The sequence below is a fragment of the Rhamphochromis longiceps genome, linkage group LG11 (assembly GCF_057381845.1).
Source record: "Rhamphochromis longiceps isolate RC_006_pf linkage group LG11, R_longiceps_female_GT1.1, whole genome shotgun sequence".
In the NCBI taxonomy this organism is placed as follows: Eukaryota; Metazoa; Chordata; class Actinopteri; order Cichliformes; family Cichlidae; genus Rhamphochromis; species Rhamphochromis longiceps.
Window position 1 is genome coordinate 39,608,967 of NC_140567.1, and position 19,939 is coordinate 39,628,905.

Below are 19,939 nucleotides of genomic sequence, written 5' to 3' on the forward strand. Positions count from 1 at the left end.
CCACCTACAGGTCAGAAGTGTTTCCGACGGTTTAGCTCAGGCGTGTCAAACTCCCTGCACAGGGGCCTCTTCCGGCCCGTGTCACCTCCAGTTCCGGACCATAGATTCACGTAAAACATATAATGCTGTTTGGTCCTGGAAGTTCCTTTTTGTTAGGAGGATTTACTTGTTGTGGAGTGCAACAGCTCTAATGTGTACACAAGTGTCTGCATTAATATCGTGTTAAATGATAGAAGTGCTGTCATGTGTGTGTCCAGAAACAGAGGACTAATGTGTCTGACTGTTAGTTCACTCAAAAGCTTCAGTTAATTAAGACTGAGGAAAAAAGATTTGCACTCACATTTGCAGTTTTTATTATTATATAATATTTGAAATTAAACCTATAATACCCTTTGTATCATGATCAACATGTGCCATAATTTCAAAATGTTATGGACAAAACTGTTTTTGTCTAAAATTAACATTGTTGTTAACAAAAAGTAGCCATAAATGCCCAATGTATCAGATGCGATAAAAAAAATATATAATAAAAATATATCATACACAACATGATGCTGCAGAAAAAATGTGGATTTTGTTATAAGGGTTTATAAACATCTCAGTTCCAAAACATGAGAATTTTCTGGTTATTTTTTGATGGCCTGGGTCTTACAGGGTTAAAAACAAACACTTTGTACTCCTTGAACATTAAGGTGGCCCTCCAGTGCCAGCCCGCTCATTTGAGTGTGAGACGCCTGGTTTAACTTCTTCTTTTTGTATTAGCACCGTCCACTGAGCTGGGTGAAGGTCCGAGAATCAGCAGCACGGGCGTGATGGTGCCACAATAATAATAATAATAATAATAAATTTTATTTATGAGCGCCTTTCAAGTCACCCAAGGACACTTTACAATAGGATAAAACACTTAGTAAAACAATGGCAGAATAAGAACAATAAAATAAAGCACAAGATAAAATGAACAAACAGTGGATTCACAGTGAATATGCAGATTTGAACAGATGAGTTTTGAGTTGGGATTTAAACTGGGGGAGAGAACCAATATTTCTTATTTCAGGGGGCAGAGAGTTCCACAGCCTGGGAGCAGAGCAGCTGAAAGCTCTGCTTCCCACGGTGGTGAGGCGGAAGGAAGGTACAGTAAGCTGGATAGAAGAAGAAGAACGAAGTGAACGGGCAGAACAGGTTGTGGTTAACAGGTCAGAAAGGTAAGAAGGAGCGAGGTTATGAATGGCCTTGAAGGTGAGTAGAAGAAGTTTGAATATTATCTGGATTTTCACTGTGAGCCAGTGAAGTTCCTGAAGAACAGGTGATGTGCTGGTAGGAGGGGTTCTGGTGATAATGCGAGCAGCAGAGTTCTGAACCAGTTGAAGCTTATGGAGGGATTTTTGGGGGAGACCATGCAGAAGAGAATTGCAGTAGTCAATACGGGAGGTAACAAGACTATGTACAAGAATGGACGTAGACTGGGTGGAAAGAGAAGGAAGCAATCTGTTAATGTTACGTAGATGGAAGTAGGCAGAACGGGTGAGGTTATTGATGTGTGATTTATAAGAAAGTGTACTGTCTAGGATGACACCAAGGCTCTTAACCTGAGGAGAAGGGAAAACTGTGGAGTTATCGATGGTGAGTGAGAAATGGTTCGCCTTCAAAAGGTTGGATTTGGTGCCAATAAGGAGGATCTCAGTTTTATCCTCATTGAGCTTTAGAAAATTAGAGGTAAACCAGGATTTTAACTCGGATAGACGAGTTAAAATCACAGGTGAGTGTTACACAATAACAGTGTAACACTCACCTGTAGATTGATCAGCTCACCTGTGGGATCAAAGCTGGAAGCTCTCAGCTTGTCCGTCTTCACTGAGACACCTGCCACGCTGCCCTGGATCTGCTCTGTTATTGGCTGCGTGTCTAACCCTGTGATTACTTCCTCCTTTCTGTTTCTTTGCCCCACTTTCTCCTGTTATTACATGAGTATCTGACCTTTGACCCTGTGTTCCACTTTCTGTTTAAATTTCAGTTCTTTGAATTCTTACACTTGCTGACTGCCCCCTCCACCTCCACCTGTACTCTGTCCTGTTAAAGTGCTCGTTTGGACAGAGTGAGACCACAGCAGGATGTTTGAGCTGAAGGAAGTGGGCGTTTAGACTGAACCAAAAAACCGCTGTCAGTGCCGCCTTATCAGCTGCTGTCTTCAAACACGTACCGTCTGCACCTCAGCAGCAGGTACAGGTGAGGACCTGCCTGCAGCACACCTGCACACCCGAGTCAATTCAGACTTCTACTAAAATAAAGCCAGCAGAACCCCTTCCTTCATTTCCTTGGTCTGGTTTCCTGATTTCCATCCTCTCCCATACTCCCCTCCTCCCACCTCCTCTCTCCTCCCTGCCCGCCCCCCGTTGTAGGCTCCTCCCCCTCAGCCCCTGAGTGCAGGCTCAATTTGAAGTCAGACTTGCAGAGTTCAGCAGCGCATGTGAGCTGCACAGGTTTCAGATTCAGAAGAAGAAGGTGCAAAGGAAGAAGAGCAGTGCTGAGACCTGCGTGCATCTGATGTTCTGGATTTAACCTAAAGCATGAAGAAGACGTGGAGCTGGACGCTGCTGCTGCTGCTGGAGGGACTCTGCTGCTCAGGTCAGACTCACACTCACACTGACTAAACCAGTTAGATTACAGAATAGCGTGTGATGAGGCAGAGCTCATTCAGAAAACCACAAATGAAAGATCTGAAAAAATGTCATAGCTCAGAATGAGAAGACATGAAGTCACGTGACAGTAAAATGAAAAACAGCAATAAAAGCTTGATTTTCTTCATTCCTTGTAATTCTCTGTGATCCTTCCTTTCCTTTTCCTGTTTCCTTTAATGCCTCCTTTTGTTTCTTCCTTTAACTTTGAAAGGTCACCTATTATTCCTTCCTTTCTTCTTTATATCTTTGATTATGCCTTCATTTCTTCCATCATTGTTTTCCTCTCTTTGTTTGTTTACAGTCTCTCAGGTGTTTTCTTGGCTCCTTTCTGGACAGTAAAACATAATAAACTGGTTTTAACTGGTCCCAGTGTGTCTGTGAGGCTCTGAACTCCAGTTTGGTTTAAAGTTCCCATCTCTATGAAACCACAGTGTGTGTGTGTGTGTGTGATGAGGACAGAAGGTCACGTTCATATTCATCAGACTCATTTCTATGCAGTAGACTGAGCGCGCTCAGTGTGTTTTGTTGTTGAACTTGATGATGTGTCGAGAGCGAGAAACTCTCCAGACTGTCAGTCAGCTGATGACCCAGAGCGCCCAAGAGCTGATGGGAGGTCTGTGCAGGTCTGTGGGGTCTGTGCTGGTCTCTGGGGGTCTGTGCAGGTCTGTGCAGGTCTGTGGGGTCTGTGCTGGTCTGTTAGGGTCTGTGCTGGTCTGTGCTGGTCTGTGCAGGTCTGTGGCGGTCTGTGCAGGTCTGTGGAGGTCTGTGCAGGTCTGTGGTGGTCTGTGGGGGTCTGTAGGGGTCTGTGCAGGTCTGTGCAAATCTGTGGGGGTCTGTGCTGGTCTGTGCAGGTCTGTGCAGGTCTGTGGGGGTCTGTGCTGGTCTGTGCAGGTCTGTGCAGGTCTGTGGGGGTCTGTGGGGGTCTGTGCAGGTCTGTGGGGGTCTCTGGGGGTCTGTGCTGGTCTGTGCAGGTCTGTGCAGGTCTGTGGGGGTCTGTAGGGGTCTGTGGGGGTCTGTGGGGGGTCTGTGCAGGTCTGTGGGGGTCTGATTGGCACACCTGAGCACTCTGGTAAAAATCGAGCTGGTAAACAAAACTCAGACTGTTAATTGGCGTGATTAGCAGTAGTGGGATGGGGTGGGGGGTGGGGTCGGCGGCAGATGCAGACATGTGACCTGGAAGGGGGTGGGCAGGGTAACAGTCTGGTTCTCAGGGCTCAGACCTCCCGTGTCTGTGGGGAATCCATTGTCAGCACCATGAAACCGTGAAGTTCACGGTCAGAGCGGCGTGTGACATCACACCGCAGAATGGAAGGGAGGGGGGGGGGGCAGCTCTCATGACCTGCAGAGGCCTCGGGGGGTTCAGTTCAGTTCAGGGGATTTAGGGGGCAGGTTAGGGTTAAACGGGGGGTAGGGGTGGGGGGCAGACTGTCTGCTCCAGTGTCTTAAAAACCCCACCCCCATGGCGGGGACCCAGATGGGAGGCGAAGGATTAAATCCTGTAGGAGGAGACATGTGACATCATCAGCTGATCAGACAGCTGTCCTCCACCTCCATCACAACTCCTCCTCCTCCTCCTTATCATCATCATCATCATCATCATCATCATCATCATCAGATGCTTCACTTGAGCAGCTCGATGGTTTGAAACATCAGCTGATGTTTTTCTGAGTCGTGATCTGTGAGCATGACTCGCTATCACACACCTGCTGAACACGAGACACAATACTGCCCACGATCCAGGTTATTTGTCTGTGTCCACTGACGTCCTCCAGAATAAAGACGCCTCTGGGTTGATCCGTGGCCAGAACTGCATCGGCTTCTTTATCGAGTCACAGTCTGAATAAAGCAGGGGTGTCCAACTGCAGTCCTCGAAGGCCGCTGTCCTGCAGGTTTTAGAAGTGTCCACTGATTTAAATGGCTAAATGACCTCCTCAACATGCCTTAAAGTTCTTCAGAGGCATGGTAATGAACTAATCATTTGATTCAGGTGTGCTGACCTAGGGTGAGGTCTAGAACCTGCAGGACACCGGCCCTTGAGGCCTGGAGTTGGACACCCCTGGCATAAAGCACGCCCTGCTGTGGTCCAGATGTGTTGTCACGGGACACCAAAAGGTGTGAACGGTCCACACCTGGTTTGTACACCTACATGGTGTCGGGTCCGATCTCGTGCTGATGATTTCCTGTTTAAACCAGTTTTGACTTTTCCTGACGTGACGTCATCAGGATTCATCGTTGCTTTTATAAAGAGGAGTGATGTGGGCCCATTGCCGGCCCTGTGCCAGCCCGGTGTTGGTGCTGAAGGAAGATTTTGACATGTTTTCCTGTTCTCCTCTTCAAGGAGATGAAATTGGCCTTTAGAGTGATTTGTGCTCAGAGTCTGTGGAAACAAGCGTGAAGCTGTATAAAGAGGCTGAAGTGATGGATGTTTATGAGGAGCTGCAGGCCTGGAGGCGTCCTGGGGTCCGGCAGCTGCAGGGTTTGGTGTGTTTGGTTGTTTGTGGGATCCTTTGGGGGTGGGGTGTTGTGTCTTGGTTAACTTTTGTTTCTCTATTGTCGTCGTTCACACTAAAGGATTTGGTCCTGCTGCCAGACTCAGTCTTTCCTCCCACAGCATCCTCTCAAAGAGGCGATGGGGAGGAGGGGGGGAGCCTGGGAAAGTCACCTCAACCAAGTTCAAGTTGAAAAGGGCCAGAGGAGGGAGGAGGAGGAACGATGCATTCACTGAACAGCATAATAAACAGACACAAGACCTGCATTGGTCTTTATCTGAGGGGGCCCGCAGAGAGGCTGATCTGTGCTGTGTTTGAGGGGTGGCTGTAGAGCAGGTGGCGGTTTAGTTTGTTGCTCCAGCATGCCAAATATCCCTGGACAAGATGTTAGGTCCACTTTGCTCTCTGACACATCCATCACAGAAAGAATTCTGTAGAAATAATGTGTGGTATAAATTGCTCTGAGGTGGAGCAGGAAAGCGCTGTAGCAGTTCGTTCACCACGTGATGGAAACAACACACTGCAGACCTGAGCCCCGCTGCTTTCTGCTTCTTGTTCAGTCCAGGCCTTCAGATGATGAGAGGTGTAGTAACACGTAATTTAAAGACCTCAGTCTGTGTGACAGACCTGATTGATTATAATTGGGTGCATGCAGTCTTCTAACGTTCCCAGTTTATTTATAACAAACACTGGCTCTGATTCTTTCAGTACATATACATCATTGCCATCTTTGTCATCATTGCCATCGTCACATTCATGTGTTCATCATAGCCTGAGGGTCAACGCGAGCCCTGAGTTCTGCCTGCCGGAGTCACCTGGATACTGCTTTGGGCAGGTGTTTCCAGTCATCATCATCGCCACCTCATTGCCACCTCCTCGCCCTTATTATCATCATAACCCTCATCTCCACATCTGCCTCCTGTCAGTGAGTGTTTGTGTTTTTAAACCTGCTTCACCATCAGAAACGTGCACTGAGACTCCGCCCCTGACCCTCCTGCTTCCCCTTAGGTGTGCTTGGAGCGTTGGAGTTGGCCTTCTTGAAGGAGCCTGGTGATGTTATTGCGGTCAGGGGCCGTCCCCTGATGCTGGACTGTCAGGTGGAGGGGGAGGGGCCTATCGCTATCACCTGGAGACTCAACGGGGTTCCCATAGCGACTGGTACCAGAGCAACAGTGCTCACCAACGGCACGCTGCTCATCAGAAATTTCTCCAAGAGACGAGAGAGCAACGAGACGGATGCCGGAGAGTACGAGTGTGCAGTGCAGAACCGCTATGGCATGCTGGTCAGCCGCAAGGCCCGCGTCCAGCTCGCATGTGAGTTGCCGTCCACCCAAACACACAAAAAACATCAAACAAACCTCACAGTAACACACATGTGACCCACCTGTACTAACGGTCTCTTCTCCACCTCCCACCAGCCCTCCCTAAGTTCCTCTCTCACCCAGAGTCCATGCATGTGGATGTAGGGGGTGTGGCCAGACTCACCTGTCAGGTGAATGGTATCCCAGAGGCCAACATCACCTGGCAGAAAGACAGATGCTCACTGAGCACCGATAACCACAGGTATGTCTTTAGTGAAGTGTGATGAGATTAAATTTTAACGTATAAGGATTCAAGCCTGTTTGTATATGCTTTGTGTACAGGTACACCTTGCTTCCTAATGGCGTGCTGCAGATCACCGGCGTTCAGCGGACTGACAGCGGTTTGTTTCGCTGCATCGCCTCAAACATCGCCAACACTCGCTACAGCCACGAAGCCCAGCTGACTGTCACTGGTAAGACAAAACTGAGGGCAAGGTTCTGTAAGGCAAAACTCACATAATTAAAGACTGAATGCCCGATTTGGGGGTAAAAAGAGTCCAGACTGAGGGTAGAAGAGTCCGGACTGACGGTAGAAAGAGTCTAGAGTGAGGGTAGAAAGAGTCCAGAGTGAGGGTGAAAGAGTCCAGACTGAGGGTAGAAAGAGTCCTGAATGAGGGTAGAAAGAGTCCGGACTGAGGGTAGAAACAGTCCGGACTGAGGGTAGAAAGAGTCCTGAATGAGGGTAGAAACAGTCCAGACTGAGGGTAGAAGAGTCCTGAATGAGGGTAGAAGAGTCTGGACTGAGGGTAGAAAGAGTCCAGACTGAGGGTAGAAGAGTCCGGACTGAGGGTAGAAAGAGTCCAGACTGAGGGTAGAAGAGTCCTGAATGAGGGTAGAAGAGTCCTGAATGAGGGTAGAAGAGTCCGGACTGAGGGTAGAAAGAGTCCAGACTGAGGGTAGAAACAGTCCGGACTGAGGGTAGAAGAGTCCGGACTGAGGGTAGAAGAGTCCAGAATGAGGGTAGAAGAGTCCGGACTGAGGGTAGAAAGAGTCCAGACTGAGGGTAGAAGAGTCCGGACTGAGGGTAGAAAGAGTCCAGACTGAGGGTAGAAGAGTCCAGACTGAGGGTAGAAGAGTCCTGAATGAGGGTAGAAGAGTCCTGAATGAGGGTAGAAGAGTCCGGACTGAGGGTAGAAAGAGTCCAGACTGAGGGTAGAAACAGTCCGGACTGAGGGTAGAAGAGTCCGGACTGAGGGTAGAAGAGTCCTGAATGAGGGTAGAAGAGTCCGGACTGAGGGTAGAAGAGTCCAGACTGAGGGTAGAAGAGTCCTGAATGAGGGTAGAAACAGTCCGGACTGAGGGTAGAAAGAGTCCAGACTGAGGGTAGAAGAGTCCTGAATGAGGGTAGAAACAGTCCGGACTGAGGGTAGAAAGAGTCCAGACTGAGGGTAGAAAGAGTCCGGACTGAGGGTAGAAGAGTCCGGACTGAGGGTAGAAAGAGTCCAGACTGAGGGTAGAAACAGTCCGGACTGAGGGTAGAAGAGTCCGGACTGAGGGTAGAAGAGTCCTGAATGAGGGTAGAAACAGTCCGGACTGAGGGTAGAAAGAGTCCGGACTGAGGGTAGAAGAGTCCGGACTGAGGGTAGAAACAGTCCGGACTGAGGGTAGAAAGAGTCCTGAATGAGGGTAGAAAGAGTCCTGAATGAGGGTAGAAAGAGTCCGGACTGAGGGTAGAAAGAGTCCTGAATGAGGGTAGAAAGAGTCCAGACTGAGGGTAGAAAGAGTCCAGACTGAGGGTAGAAGAGTCCTGAATGAGGGTAGAAGAGTCCTGAATGAGGGTAGAAACAGTCCGGACTGAGGGTAGAAAGAGTCCAGACTGAGGGTAGAAGAGTCCTGAATGAGGGTAGAAACAGTCCGGACTGAGGGTAGAAAGAGTCCAGACTGAGGGTAGAAAGAGTCCGGACTGAGGGTAGAAGAGTCCTGAATGAGGGTAGAAACAGTCCGGACTGAGGGTAGAAAGAGTCCAGACTGAGGGTAGAAGAGTCCTGAATGAGGGTAGAAACAGTCCGGACTGAGGGTAGAAAGAGTCCAGACTGAGGGTAGAAAGAGTCCGGACTGAGGGTAGAAGAGTCCTGAATGAGGGTAGAAACAGTCCGGACTGAGGGTAGAAAGAGTCCGGACTGAGGGTAGAAGAGTCCTGAATGAGGGTAGAAAGAGTCCGGACTGAGGGTAGAAAGAGTCCGGACTGAGGGTAGAAGAGTCCGGACTGAGGGTAGAAACAGTCCGGACTGAGGGTAGAAAGAGTCCTGAATGAGGGTAGAAAGAGTCCTGAATGAGGGTAGAAAGAGTCCGGACTGAGGGTAGAAGAGTCCGGACTGAGGGTAGAAAGAGTCCAGACTGAGGGTAGAAGAGTCCTGAATGAGGGTAGAAGAGTCCTGAATGAGGGTAGAAACAGTCCGGACTGAGGGTAGAAAGAGTCCAGACTGAGGGTAGAAGAGTCCTGAATGAGGGTAGAAGAGTCCGGACTGAGGGTAGAAAGAGTCCAGACTGAGGGTAGAAAGAGTCCAGACTGAGGGTAGAAACAGTCCGGACTGAGGGTAGAAAGAGTCTAGAGTGAGGGTAGAAAGAGTCCAGACTGAGGGTAGAAGAGTCCTGAATGAGGGTAGAAGAGTCCGGACTGAGGGTAGAAAGAGTCCAGACTGAGGGTAGAAACAGTCCGGACTGAGGGTAGAAAGAGTCTAGAGTGAGGGTAAACAGAGTCTTGGGGTGTTTTTGAGTGTTTCTGGTCTTCTGGACACAGCTGCAGGATCCAGGATCTACAAGGAGCCCGTAATCCTGTCCGGCCCTCAGAACCTCACCATCAATGTCCACCAGACCGCCATCCTGGAGTGTGTTGCCACAGGAAACCCCCGGCCCATCGTGTCCTGGAGTCGCCTCGGTAACGCCTCCTCCTGCACTCATTGATCCAATCATTAGTATTGATTACCTGTTAAGATCAGCTGTGTTAATGATGGTGTCTGTGTGCGGTCAGACGGCCGGTCCATTGGCGTGGAGGGGATCCAGGTTCTGGGAACAGGAAACCTGATGATCTCTGATGCCACTCTGCAGCACTCAGGCGTTTACGTTTGTTCGGCTAACAGACCGGGCAGCAGGTCCAGGAGGACGGCGCTTGGACGCCTCATTGTACAAGGTAGGTACGCTTGCACACAGCAACAACACATCAGCTGGCCAAATGTGACCGAGCTGTCCTCACCTTAAACATTCAAACTTTTCACCTTAGAAGTCCTGCAGGTCAGATCTTTGATCTTCAGACTGAGGGACATTTCTGGATGTACGGCGTCTGTTCTGTTTGAATAAACCTTTATTTCTATTCACACTAAGTTTCAGACAAATCCATTCGGAATGGTTGTGATTATCAGAGAAAGTCGGTCAGGCACAGCGATGAAGGAACTGCTGCTGGTTGAAAATGAGTCATTCTCTGTCCTCCTTTCAAAGCGAGTTCTGGTTCTGGTTCTCCTGAAGGAGCAGCTTTTGGTACTGAAGTGACTCAGATGGCGGGCAGCGAGTCTGATTTGCTGGCCCCTCATCAATGATTGGTGTGCAGACTGAAACAAACCTGCTGCTCCTTCATGACTGACACTTCTCCTTGAAAGTTGGGCGCGTAGGATGTAGAGCCAATCATCCACTAATAGGAAGATCGGTGACTCAGTCCCAAATATTCCTGGGAAAGATGCCCTCAGATGCATCCACCAGAGTGAGGACGTCAGACAGGAAGTACAGGTGCAGAAAAAAGTGCTGGTGTTATGTGTGAATGAGGCAGTGCTTCGAGCACTCAGGTGGAACAGGAAAGAACACGATTACTGACCAATAAGATCCTCAGAACAAGCCTAAGGCAGACTTCCTGCGAACACAGCGGCGAGCAGCTGCAGAGCAACCGCTCCATCTGTTCAGCTCCACCTCATCATGTCGAGTGTGCAAACACACATGCAGTGTGCGTGTGTGTTCATCTGTCAGCTCTTGAACTTGACTGGTTGTGTGTCGAGTTCAGTTCAGCCTGCTGCTGTCGGACTCTTCACCCCCAACATGTGACTTCTGACCCTCTCTGTAAATCAGAGAGGTGACAGCAGCACCTCAGAGTTCACTTCCTGTTCACGTGAGCGCGTCAGACGCATTTGTTTCTGAAACCGTGAGGTGTTGATGATCTTATATGTGAGTTTGTGGGAGAAAAACGCACTGGCTGCAGCTTTTCCTGCAGTTTCTGGGTGCGTGCAGCCATGTGTCATCTACGCAGCAGGCACAGTGTTTTCCCACACACGGTGGAAAGACCAGCGCACAGCCCCGAGGACTCCATGTGGTTCCGATCAGAGTTTCCTCTGCAGCTCCACGCAGACGTGTGAGACGTTCAGGGACTCCTGTCCTGCTCGCTCAGCTGCAGCTCAGTCAGAGGTCATGTAGGAGGAGGGGTCAGAGGTCACACAGGCCCATTGTGAACGTGTGTGTGACTGAGAGCTTCATGAGAATCTGGATTAGCATGAGAAGAACCCCACTTCACAATGAGGACTTTATTCCCACTGAAACTCCGTCTGTCACTCTGACACTCAGACTTGCAGACTGTCCTCACCACAAAAACACGAGTGCACAAACGGGCAGGGCCACAACAGACAGCCTCGGTCTAAACCCGACCGCGGCTCCTGCTCTGTGTGATGATCCAGCTTTCCTTGTCCTGCATGAAAGGGTTCATCCCTCATGCACCCATCTGAAGTCAGTTTGACTTAACGCACAAGTAAAACCACCCAAAGTGCTTTCCTTTTTTTTTTTTTAATTCATATTTTTATTAAGGTTTCAAAAGCAGGCATTCACAATATGTACATCATGTAAGCATTCTTCATACTTAGGTTATCTGCCTTAGATACTGAAATAGTATTTTAATTTACATCCAAGTCATAAGGGAAGAATACTTACAACGATAGAAGTAATTGAAACCATCACATAATCCGAAAATCAAAAAACAAAAAACAAAACTAACACCCAAAGTGCTTTCCACTCACACAGTATGTGACGAACATGTTGTTACACAACAGCATCCAGAGGAGATGGCTCACACATCATCAGCGGCAGCGCCCACAGAGACCTAAACAGTAGGAAGAAGAAGCCACCGTAACAACCTTCTTTTCACCGACACGTCCACGTGACTCCCATCAGAGACAGACGCATTAACATCAAATCATTTCTTCTATTATTATTATTATCATTATTGTTGTGTTTAATTCAGCTTATTTCTATTGTTAGTTTCAGGGTGCGTCGTTTTCTTGTCTGTAGCTGGTGTGAGTTATCATTTTATCACATCTGAGTTGTTTTTACAAAGACGACTTCATCGTTTTACACGTGTGCCACTGTGAAACTAACTGCAAACAAAAAGCACGCGTGACAAACATGTCAATCAGAGACACGAAAATAAAAGCGAGGAGACGCAAAATGAACAAAAATATTCTCAGCAGTTTAATCAGAAGAGTTTTTAAAGATAAAGTCTTTTATTGTTGCCGTGCATCGTTCAGGCTGGCGTACAGCCCACACAACAACAACACAGAAACAGAACAGAAAATAGGAAAGTACAAATACACAAAATACAGTCCTGCTAAAAATGATAAAAAGTGTGTGTGTGTGTGTGTGTGTGTGTGTGTGTGTGTGTGTGTCAGATATGGGGGTGGACACATAAATACATTTTATTTGTGGAGGGATAATGACCGTTGACCTCCTAAGATACAGAACCCCAAGTTCAAGAGCAACACACACACACTTTTATAAATGACTCCTATTCATCCCTCTCCCCTCCCCTGTGACCTCTGACCCCTGACCTCCCCCTCTTTCCATTCAGAGTGGGAGGGGGCGGGGCTCTTGTGGGGTGACAGAGATGTGTGTGTACGGTTTCCCTGTAGCCATGGAGATGAAGTGGGTGGAGACAGACAGCTGTGTCTGTGTGTGTGTATGTGGTGGTGGGGTCAAAGGTCAAAGTGCTGTTCAAAGATAACAGAGACACAAGCTCAAGTTTTCATTCTGAGGACACGGCGTGTGATGATAACATGATGCGTTTTTAGTGATTAGCTTTATGTAGCGAGTTATTCATCCACCAGGTGGCTCCAAAGACTCAGCATCACCTTTGAAGACATGTATAAACCTCTGTTACAGTTACATTAAATATAAATTAAATACGTGTTAGCGTTTTGACCTTGGGCTCGTGGCTTTTCTCCCCGTTACGGCGCTGCTACGATGTTTGATAGCGTTCCTCACTTGTGGTATTTCTGAGGTTCTTTAGATAAAATGAGCACGTCTGTGTCACAATACGGCTGTGTGCAGGCAAGAGTAGGACCCAAACGCAAACTCGCAGAGACGAAAAGTAAACTCAAAAAGCACAGCTTTATCTCTGGCGTGGAGTGGGACACGAAAAACAACACAAAACTAAACTAGGAAAACTAAAGCACAAGGAGCCACAGGGAAAAATCACACAGCTATGAGGGAGGACGCAACCCTGACAAAGAGAAACATGGGGCTTAAATACACTGAGGGATAACGAGGGGGAATGAGCCACAGGAGGAGAGCACAGCTGGGAGTAATTAAGCAGGACGAGACAAGGGAAGCAAAACTAGAAACATTAACATAGGACAGACTGTGAAAGTAAAACAGGAAACACACTGACGGGACTCAAGACGTGAACTTAACAGACTGAGGAGACAGAACATAGGGATCTGAAACATGGAACAGAAAGGCACAGTAGATCAACAAGAACATAACAACACCACAGGGGAAGAGTAAAACAAAATGCAGGGACACAGGACCTCTTTCAAAATAAAATGGGAAACATAATGAAACGCAAACATGACAACATAAGAAACACAGACGTGAAGCACATGAAGGACAAGGGAGACTTAACAGGGGTTGGAAACACAAGGGGAATCTAATAAACAAATGAACTTAGATAACCTAATGAACAAAATAAACTCAAACTTAAAACGCTGGGTCAAAAGACCCAGGATCATGACAGTCTGTCTGATTCTGACAGTTTTCCTGGTCGTCTCCACTCGTGATGGTGCTGCGGCACATCCCCCCACAGGCCTCACAGAGAATAAGTTTTCAGAGGGTAAACCACCAGCTCAGGTTTGCCCTGTGTTGAAATTGTAACGCTCTGTCTTCTGGACCGCAGCTCCTCCAGAGTTTGTTCAGTGGCCACAGTCTGTCTCCAGACCAGCAGGGGCCAGCGCCGTCTTCAGCTGCACGGCGTCCGGCGTCCCCGACCCCCACCTCATCTGGCTGAAGAATGGCAAACTGCTGATACCCAGCGGCAACGTCAAGCTCACCAACGGGAACACGTGAGATCCTTCTGTTTACGCTCAGAAGGTCTTTCTCTCTGTGAGGTTACTGCACGGTTTAACGTCCCACCTCTTCTCTGCCACCACCTGCAGGACGCTCGCCATCACCCGCATCACCCCCGAGGATGAAGCCATCTACCAGTGCATTGCCGAAAACAGCGCTGGCACCAATCAGGCCAGCGCTCGCCTCGCCATCAGCCAGGGCTCAGAGCTGCCCGAGGCCCCCAGCGGCCTCCAGGCGGCGGCGCTGAGCTCCAGCAGCCTGCAGCTGACCTGGGACCAGCCGGCAGAACATGTGAGCCAGCAGATCATCGGATATGTCCTGCACATCAGGAAACTGGGCGGTGAGAGAAGGGTGGGGTTGGTATTTTTAAGTCTGAGATCGTCCGTGTGAGGAGACTAGAAATGAGATTTAAGGGTAATGACGTGATATGAACTTTCTCTGTGGGGGCATAATTACTGGTTCCTGATTGCCTGGAGACTGATTGGTGCGTGTAACCGATAATCCCAATCAATCAGTCTGCAGCACCATCACCGACTGTGGTTGCTTTCACCTGTTTGACCTTTGATCTGTGACCTCCTCAGAGCCGGACAGTGCTGAGCTGCAGGAGGCCGTCAGTAAAACCACCTTCAAACACGAATTCAGCAACCTGGAAGCTGCCACCACCTACTCCATCTACCTGAAGGCGTACTCGGCGCTGGGAGGCAGCCAGCAGTCTGACAGCATCATGGCCAGCACGCTGGGCGGTGGTAGGTCACCTCTGACTGCTAACACTGAAAACACTCACACTATATCTAATATCTATAAAACCTCGCCATCTGAAGATGGTGCCACAGCATTCCAGCCTCGGAAAAGGACCTCCACCTAAAAGTAATCTCCTGGGTCTGAGTTCACGAGGTGTTTCAGATCTACTCACAATGACGTGAAAACATTAGCTGAAGCCTGCTATGAAGGTCTGCAGCTTGGTCCTGAATGGAGCTGATGAAGCTGTAGATTTGTAGGATGGTAAAAGTTTCTGGTAAAGATGCATCGGTGTAAGGGCAGCGCTTCCTACCACACACAAAGAGAAGGATTGGCTTCATATTAGTGAACAGTAATCTGATCAGACGTTTGATAGAAGGATGGTGCAGCTCCACACATCTGCCAGCAGAGGGCACACCCACCCAGCCTGAGGCTTTAAGCACCATCTTTATGTTTCAGAGGATGAATGCAGAAACACTGTTTGATGTGTTGATGTCATGAACAGGGTTTGACCTCAGAGGTGCGGGCCTGGGGTGGGGTAGACCTGCTCTGATCACAATAAAACCATGTTTAAACGTTTTGGAGATGCTGTCTCTGTGAATGACCGCAGGCACTGTCTGCCCCACAGTTCCCAGTCCTCCCAGTTTCTTCACTAAGGTCCTGAACCAGACCGCCATGCAGGTGTACTGGGAGCTTCCGAGCAAGCCGGGGAAGCTGGAGGGCTTTAGACTGGAGTACCGCAGTGTTTCCAACCCAGAAGTGCAGGGGCAGGAAACCTTCCCAGCACACATCAACACCCACACCATCTCCCATCTGGGTGAGTATGAGGCTGGTGTGTACAGGCAGCCCGACAGGAAGTGGATACAGCGTTGTGATAATCTGTTTGTTTACTTCCTGTAGAGCCGGCGGCCATTTACGAAATCCAGCTGGTGGCGTTTAACGGGAACGGAGACAGTCCGTCCAACCGCCGCCTTGTATCTCTGGCAGAGGGAGAGAGAGCTGCAGCAGGTAGGAGCCTGACCTCTGACCTCTTGCACACCGTCACCAATGGAAGCAGTGTAACATGTGATGTTTGTCGCCCTCAGCTGGTTCAAGCTGTAACTGCGATCAGGCTGACAGCTCGACGTCCGCTCTGCTGGTCGGCCTTCACAGTGGCCTAGCCTGCATCCTCTGCTGCCTGCTGCTCGTCCTGCTGGCATACAGACGCAAGTAAGGCCTTCACCATCATCGTCCTCACCGTCCTCACAACCACCACCGCCATCATCGTCTTCATCATTCTCACTGTATTCTGTGCTCAGTTTTTTCTGCAGGAAGGGGGAGAGCTGGGAGACTCCACCCACTCTGAATGGCGTCAGTGGTCCTAAAGGCCACACACCTGAGAGCTTCGAGCTCAGCCAGGTAAACACACACACACACGCCTGGATGATTATTAAGGGATGGTCCTGATCCAGAGTTCGGGGTCAAATACCTGCCTGAGGAAACACCTTCCTGTCAATGACCCCCTTCTCCCTTGTTCCGCCTACAGAGATGCGATTCCACCCTTCCTCCATTGATGGTCATGGTTGAACCTGCTCTACCTGTTCACCTGGGCACAGGCACCGGATAAAACACCACACATTTCCCCCCCACCCCCGGACGCCGGCCTGTGGCGCCTTCTCTCCTCCTTACCACATTTAGGATAAGAGATTAACGCATAGATTATAATGATGATGATGATTTGTCTGAGGAAGCTCCAGGTGGCGTCTGATCCCACAGGGAGACTGAACCCGTTGAACTTGACTGCTGTGACACCAATCCCAAATGAGGTTGTCTCCAGATCAAAACCAAAGCGCAATTCTTCACCTGTAAACACACAAATTGTTGGTCACATGACTCTGGCTCCTCCCCCTGTGCGTTCAGATGCTGATGCTTACTTCCTGTTGAAACCAAAAGCTTTTTTCTTTAGTTTGGGCTCATTTTGTTTTAGTCACCGACGGTGCCGAGTTTCCAGAGACGATGAGGCCTTTTGCCGGCTTGACCAGAGACGGGCCTCTGAGATGCACCTGAGAAGGTGTTCTACCTGCCGTTTGCCGGTCCTCAGAGGCCCAGAGCCAAAGGGAATTATTGTTTCTCTGGTCAGCAGGTAACCTTAGAGGACGCTAACGCTCCTCTGCTCCGCTTTAGCCTTTCAGTGTTTGTCTGTCTCGTCGCGTTCGCCTCCGGTCAGGATGTGGATGAGGCCCACGGTCGGCTTGCCTCTCCTCCCCTCCCCTCTCCAACTCCTCCACCAAACTGTTTCCCCCCAAAGAGAGCTACCTCGGGCTTCATGCCAAACCTCTAAATTGCTGTTAGCCTCCCGCTGCAGGTCAAGCTAACCTACCTCAAACCAAAAGCCTCCTCTGGGACCTTTTCCCTGTTTTAACCTTTTTGCCCACGAGACCTTGGCTTCGTTGCTCTGGATCCATCCCTCGCTGTCTGTAGACATCTTTGCTTCTGCTGATGAGGGACGGAAGAGCAGCTCTGTACCTGAGAAGATCTGACTGCTTCACCTGGGAAAGGTGAGACAGGAAAGTGTGGGACATCTCTGGCCTTGTCTGTCCCGATTTCAATGAATTTTTTTTATGTTTTCAAGGGCTTCCACTTCCCGTTACCTGCCCACAGGTGTGTACAGCCCCATGAGCCATGTCTAAACTGACCTCTGATGTATTTTAATGCATCAAATGAATATAGATGAAGAGCAGCTTTCTGTAGAGTTCAGCCAAATATTATTTAAAATGAGCTGAATGCCTTCCAAAGAAAAGAAAAACTAGTTTACCTGCATTTCCTGTTTGTTTTCACTCCAGTTCCTGTCTGAGTCGAAGAACAAACAAAACCAAAATAATTCCTCGCCATCACATTTTATGTCTCACACAAAGACTTTGGAAAAAGGAGTGAAAGTATATTTTCTTATGTCGTGGTAGGATGAGCTGTCAGGAAAACCAAATAAATGAAGGATAAAGCCGCGCTGACCAAAAGCTCAGAAATATCCAGATATTATGTTTGTATTTACGCCACAGAGCATGCTCACTCTGTGCGGATTAATGTCTCTACGAGTGACCTCCGACCCCCTGACCTCCTGATCCTGAGGACTTTACTGTAGCCCTCTGTGACCGGGACCAGGTCCCGTGTCTGATCCGTGCAAACATTTTCCAGACCAACAGAGAAAAATCGTCCATGTTTTAGAAACGTGTCCTTCTTCCAAACATACATTCTTCAAATTTAACTCATAAATGATATTTTCTCTCTGCAGGGAACATTGAACTCTTTTTGGTTTTTGATGTTTTGGCATTGGTGCTATCTAAAACAAGTTAAAAGAGTAGAAAAACAGAATGAAAAGATTGGATTTGCTGATGAAAATGATCCGGTATCACCTCGAGTACATGAACGCTGTGCTTGGCCATCAGCCCCGAGGACTCTGAGCTTCACATCTCCTCACCTGAACGTTTCTTTAATGTTCTCCTTGTGAGCTGAGGGTTGTTGTCTCTGCTGCACGATTCAATCCACAGGCAGATGTCCTGCTTCTCAGTCCAAATCCATCATTCCATCAGTGATGGTGAGCTGTTCTGGTCTGTATGCACTGAAGCAGTCCCAAACCATGACGCCACCATAGATGCTTTTGGACTGCGGGAACATTTTCGTAGCTGTGGTCACTCCACACTGCAGGAAGTACAAACTGCCAAAGTTCTTGGAACCTGTTTAGCTGCTAATTCAGGACTTTTACTCTCTGAGTGACAAAGTGCATGCTGATTGGTGCACCACCATCACTCGCCATTTAAAACCGTGTAATCAACAGTTATCTCTACAAATGGCAGAAACCATGGAGAACAGGAACTCTGTTCTTCTCTGGCCTCACCTCCACCCTCATTAATTGCAGCGTCACTATAACAGTTTATGTGAAAGTGCTTTGTGGTCCTCGGCTGAGACAGTTGTGGTTCTCAATGCTTTCTTTCTACTCACGCTGCTCTCCTCCGTCCTCTAAAGAACCTTCATCACCTGCGTTACAGGCAGTGGTGATCATTTTCTGAAGTCCTCGCTCTTCTCATCTGTTCAGGACTCACTTCCTAAAACATGCGGAGATCTATACCTGAAAACACCTGTTTCAAATATCGTTTTCACCCATAAATAAAGGGTCATATTTGAATGCTATTGAACTGCTTTCTGTTTAAAACCTTTTAGGATGTTTTAAGTCGCACTGATGCAGAAAAGAATCTCAACCTTTTTCCTGGAGCCAGCGCTCCTCCTTAAAGCCCAGACTTAACAGACCAGAGTGTAAACTGTGCCAAAGTGTAGGTCAGGGTGGGGAACTCCAAGGGCCAGTGTCCTCCAGGTTTTGGATCTCACAGTCAACGCACCTCAACTACATGATGAGTTCATTACCAGGCCTATGGAGAACATCACGACATGTTGAGGAGGTCATTTAGGCATTTAAATCAGCTGTGTTGGATCAAGGACACGTCTAAAACCTCCAGGGCCCTCGGGGCCTGGAGTTCGACATCCCTAGCGTAGGTGAAAACTGTCGTGAGCCATCTTTGTGTCAGAGTGTCTTTGATTTTGGACCTTTGACCTCCTCCCCCAGTTCAACAAAACACCCTCCTTGCTGTCTTCAGGGTCAAAGGTCAGAGGTCGCAGAGCTCCCCGCTGTCTTCATCTCTGCTCCGAAATGAGACGATTGTTTCTAAAAGTAAAGTTTTCAGGTGTTTTGTTGAGTTTGTTCTTTTTCTAGAACTTTCCGCTTTCTGTTCATTCTTATCTTTCCGTCGCTGCCGTTTGGCAGCAAAGAGGAAAGCTGCCAAAATAAAGACATTAAAATTTGTATTTTTATTCTAATAATATTATGATTCTTCCAGTTTGACTTTTTTCTGATTCTTTATGTTTGTAGCTGATATGAAGATATTTGTAGAGTTATAAAAGCTGTTCCAAGCTGAAGGTAGAGCCTCTGATTAAACAGCCATATTTACCCATAAGCCATATGTGATTTCAAAGCCATGCTGTGCATAAAAACCTGTTTTATTGTTTGTCCGAGCTGAGTCCACCTCCTGCTGTCGACACACTGTAGAAACTAAACCTGAGATGTAGCGATCGTAGTGACTGAAGCCTAGAACCAATGAGAGAAATGATGCTTTAATGATTCTGTTTTTTCTATAAAGATGTTTGAATAATGTGTCACAAAAATAAAAGCACCCAAAGCTTTAAACTGCTTTTTAAACCGAGCTCTGAGCTCGCGTATTCAGAGCCTCCTGTTTGTGCTGCAGATTCTCTCCACAGACTGTTTCTCTGTCCTAATTTCTGCTGTTCAGACACATAAAAACCAAATAAAGCTGAAGTAGAAAACATGTCTTTGTTGATCATT

General features: G+C 48.2%; 1 protein-coding gene across 1 annotated transcript; it reads left to right on the plus strand.

The window, feature by feature from the left end:
* Positions 1-2,449: 2,449 nt before the first annotated feature.
* LOC146660059 (immunoglobulin superfamily DCC subclass member 3) lies at positions 2,450-19,812 on the plus strand. Its single transcript, XM_085421947.1, has 14 exons — positions 2,450-2,622; positions 6,173-6,478; positions 6,583-6,727; positions 6,808-6,938; positions 9,266-9,403; positions 9,497-9,655; positions 13,664-13,829; positions 13,923-14,173; positions 14,415-14,579; positions 15,200-15,388; positions 15,472-15,579; positions 15,657-15,780; positions 15,870-15,969; positions 16,097-19,812. The coding sequence occupies exons 1-14, from the start codon at positions 2,565-2,567 to the stop codon at positions 16,175-16,177; spliced, it is 2,121 nt and encodes a 706-aa protein (XP_085278073.1). The 5' UTR covers positions 2,450-2,564; the 3' UTR covers positions 16,178-19,812.
* Positions 19,813-19,939: the final 127 nt, after the last annotated feature.

Coding starts and splice junctions, on each gene's coding strand:
- LOC146660059 (XM_085421947.1), top strand. CDS start 2,565: ATGAAGAAGACGTGGAGCTGGACGCTGCTGCTGCTGCTGGAGGGACTC. Junction 13,830..13,922: donor AAGCTCACCAACGGGAACAC/GTGAGATCCTTC, acceptor CACCACCTGCAG/GACGCTCGCCATCACCCGCA. Junction 15,970..16,096: donor AGAGCTTCGAGCTCAGCCAG/GTAAACACACAC, acceptor TTCCGCCTACAG/AGATGCGATTCCACCCTTCC.